At 34.6% G+C, this 4,363-nt stretch overlaps 1 protein-coding gene across 1 annotated transcript; it reads right to left on the bottom strand.

The window, feature by feature from the left end:
- Positions 1-229: 229 nt before the first annotated feature.
- Positions 230-1,233, bottom strand: LOC121969316. Its single transcript, XM_042519344.1, has one exon. The coding sequence runs from the start codon at positions 1,158-1,160 to the stop codon at positions 816-818; it is 345 nt and encodes a 114-aa protein (XP_042375278.1). The 5' UTR covers positions 1,161-1,233; the 3' UTR covers positions 230-815.
- Positions 1,234-4,363: the final 3,130 nt, after the last annotated feature.

The following is a 4,363-nucleotide window of genomic DNA, read 5'->3' as shown; positions in this document are numbered from 1 at the left end:
TGTATCCAACAACCTCTTATGTGGGAGGACATTTAATCCTCAGGAATGAATCCAAATCCAAATGAACTAGATTACTTTTAGGGTGGTCATTTTCTGTTGTGGAAATAATTTATGTGTGTTGAATTTTTTTAAAGGAATTTCATAAGACAGATTAATTGTTTCCGTTGTTTGGTTGTGAGGTGAACAAAAATTCTTCTCTTTGAAATCCTTCTGTTTTTTTCTTCGCCAGATTGAGTGGAAGGTCACTCAATTGAGTGTAAGGTAAGCTAGGTTTGTGTCTGTTCTGCTCAAGGGAACATCACATGATCAAGTGGAAAGGGGCAGAGCTGCTGAGGCATTGGGGATGAAAAAATTGTAAGTGCCAAGGAAAGTCTAAACAGGAGAAAATTGAAATCTCTGAGAATGAAAGCTGTAATTATTGCCAAGAGTTCTTTGAAATTCCTAAAAGTAATAATCTCCTCAAATACAATCAAAATCAGTCGCCGATAAAGAAATCTGAAGTTCTAACCCTAGACGATTATTGATCCTGTTAATTTCAACAGTCAACAGAGATGCAATCGAAATCAGTCGAGAAGAAAAGGGATTGAAAATGAATCGAAATTTGTTCACTGATGGAGTAAATTTCGAGTTCTAGCAATTATTAATCATCGGCCCTGTTGATTTCAACATGAATAGAATCAAAATCTTCGACAACGTAGGAAGTTTCGAATGCCATCCTCGAAAAGAGCAATTTCATTGAGCAAATATGTACACAGAAACTAGAAACGTCGAAGCGGGCGAGAGAAGGAAAGGGATATTGAGAATGAACGGAAAACCTAGTCGCCGATCCTTGCCATTCTGAATCCGAACTTGACGGGCGACGCGGGCTTGGACAGATCGCCGGATCTCCGCCTCAGCATCTGCCGCATGCCGTCGGCGACCTTGTTGGCCGGATTGGAGCTGGATGACTTGCTGCAGAAGGCCATGTGGGCGGTGATGGCCTCCTCGAGGACTCCGGCGGCGCTTCTCCGCTGCCTCTGGCTGAGCTCGTCGCGCACGGCTTCGGCGCACAGCCCGCAGAGCCACTTGCCGTCGAAGTCGGCCTTCACGCTGCCGATGTACTCCTCGGTGCAGTCCTCGCGCAGGCCGCAGCAAGCGCACTTCGCCGACTCGATCGCCATCGTTGCTGCTGCGACCCTGCAACTGCGAGGGATTGCGGCGGGTGCATGAGCGAGCAAAGCTCGGAAATCGGAATTGGGCGAATTCGAGTCCACAGGGAGGCCTATTTATAGCGTAGAAATGAAATAAAGCGAAATACTCAATTTGCCCACTTAACATTTAGATAATTTAATTTAACCTCGTATAGTTTATTCCCTCTTTCAAAACGCCCACTAAAAGTATCAAAATCATAACCTACTCTTTATATTTTTCAAATTCTTAACAATTCACCCCTAATTATTAAATATCGCCACCTAATCAGAAAGTGATGTTCAATAATGCGCATGCATAATTTCCACCGCCCCGTTGTTTATTTTATTAAGTGAATTAATGATGCTAATAATTAAGAACCGATAAGAATTTTTGATAATTTTAAAATTTTCAAAATGTGTATTTTAAAATGGTAAATTTGAAAACGAAAAATAAAAACATTTCCTAAATACTTAACTATTTTATGATTAATTAATCAAGTAAGTTGAATATGAGGCAATACATTCTGATTTTATAAAAGTTTTTCATTGATAGATAGGTTAAATTAGGAAGTATTCACTACAAACGCTAACATTTTTTAATTATGAATCTTATTTAGAAGAAAAATTTCTAATTAGGAATCGAATTATGAATAATAACTAGATATCTTTCTATTGTACCATAATTTTATGGGGTAAAATAGTTAATTAGGTTAGGTAACATGAAATCTAGGACGATCGATTTAGTTCTACGAAAATATTTTACTAGTTACTAAAATAAATTAAGAAACATACGCAATGGACAATTTAGTTATTGAAGCAATGATACTAGAATTCGATCTCTAGTTAAATTGTGTGCATCTTTAATTATATTATTTTTTAGCTCATGTTTTGGGAAAGTTTTTCCCTCATTTGACTTTTTGTCCCTTGTTGTCACATTTCTTTAACTAAATCTTATAATTTTATAGCTATTGTCTAACTGTCTCTACTAAAAGTCTTCTCATCTAGTGATCTTTCCTCAAATGGAATCACAAATTACTATAAATGAATCACTTAAATTGTATACTAAAAAAGGAGAAGAGAAAATTCTAATTTTTAAAATTTATGTATGAAAATAAAAAAAATAAAGTGAGAGATAAAAATGATAAAATTATCCTAGTCGTCCACGTTGTCATCACCGCTCAATGCTCATCGGCTTCACATTGATTTGATCCCGCTTGTCACTCCGACTATTATGCAAATTCAAACACTTGGATGCCTATAAAAGTCCTCCAAATTAGGTTTGCCTATACCACTAGACTGACTGAGTGAGGGTTAGTCACCTATTAAATTGTGATTAGTCTTAAATTATATATCAACCCTAAACTACAGTGTGTGTTCTTATTCTCTTTTTTTGTCTGATTCAATGATTGTTCACATGGAATCGCATATTGTCTTTTGCCAACCAACTAACTTAAATATGCATTAGATTGACTGACTGATTGATTCATTAGATATAATATTTGATTGGCACTGAATGACAAATACCTTCCACATGCACCCACATGGCGAAACATGGTTGATGGGATTAATTAATTTCATGTACCAAATCTCTTCTAACTCGAGCCCAACGCCATCCCATAGGAATATTGAACTTAATCTTAATCTTTTGATGTGGTTATGATTTACTATTCGAAAGCGTCGATTACGATTCTGAAAAAAATACATCATTAATAGAAAGACTAACATATACTTACAGAATTGCCACAATAATACTTACAGAATTAGTATCATCAAGACATCAAGTAATATTAAAAATATTTTAAAAGTTAATCTAAATTTTTATAAAATTAAATATAATAATTATGAGATGTTATATGTAGTGTGTGTGCAGTGGTAGGACATCCATATTGTCATTTAGGTATCCGTGTTCGAGCCCCAGCTATGGTGAATTTGTAAAAAGTTTTCTTCCAAATGGGACACGTAACTAAAGGATGCTGAGCTCCTGAGCTGCCCGCTGCGAGCGCTTCCCGATTTATCTTGATGGTCGGTGAAAAATTTTCATAGGACCGAACCGATTACACCAGATTCAACGTTATATAGTCTGATTAATCATTTTTTCATTATAGATTCGATAGATTAATTAACACTTTTTTTTATTGTCAGTTATGGATCCAATGATAATTTTACCCATAATCATTCCAAATATCATAACATAAATAAATTTTATTATTTAATTTATAATATTCTTTAATTATTTTTTCCTTTTCTTACTAATTTTTTAATTGTAGTTCAGGAAACAAATTTAGGAAATGAGTTAAATGATTTTTGATAAAAATCTTGAAATATTTAATTAGATTTTTTTTAAAAAAAAAAATCTATAAAATAAATATAATTAATGATTTTCTTAATTGAGTATCCAAATATTTAAATAAATTTGAATCAGTATCTTCTCATACATGTCCTTCCTTTCTTAGGTTGCAAATTTGAGTTGTAGCTCCTCCTCAATATTGTCGGGCCCCCAAGCTAAAACTCGAGAAGGCTAACACATGGCTCTTCCCTTGCTTTAATGACCCAATTATTGAAATTTGTAAGAGATGTTGTAATACTTATATTTTATAAGAAATTATATAGATGGAAGAATGATTTTTTCAAAATATTCTCAAATTTTAAATATGAAGTATCTTGAACCTTAGAAGTTTCGATATTTTCTAATATCTCATGTGTTGGAAATTACTATTAGAACTCGTGTGAGTTAGAGGGGGTAAATAGCTTCGATCACTTCTCGTCATTACTTTGTGATCATCGTTGAATGCGCAATGAAAACCTTGCTTCAAACTTCACATGCATAATATCTTGGTTTACTTGGTATCCATCTCCTTGAGATGACTAATCCAATGGAGTCTATGCCAGCAATCTTCTTCCACTACAAACTCTCTTCTTCTCGAAAACTTTCTGGAGAAGGAGAAGCCTCTACAAACTCGTTCTTACAAGAACACAACAAGAAACAAGAAAGCAAACACAAATACAATAAAAAATGACTTTACAATTAAAACATTGCTTGCTTGATCTATTGTTGCTCAGAAATACCTCTTGTTGACTTGGAAATGCATCAGCACTTCGCTTTAAAATCTGCAAGAACTAGCCCCTTCGAACCTCTTCAAAATCACCTTTTAAAGGTTACTGCTTAGGTTGATTTCTACCTATCAGTTGACTAA

Source organism: Zingiber officinale, chromosome 1B, assembly GCF_018446385.1.
Source record: "Zingiber officinale cultivar Zhangliang chromosome 1B, Zo_v1.1, whole genome shotgun sequence".
Lineage (NCBI taxonomy): Eukaryota > Viridiplantae > Streptophyta > Magnoliopsida > Zingiberales > Zingiberaceae > Zingiber > Zingiber officinale.
Note: the sequence above shows the minus strand (reverse complement) of the source record. Positions and strands in the feature narration are given on the sequence as shown.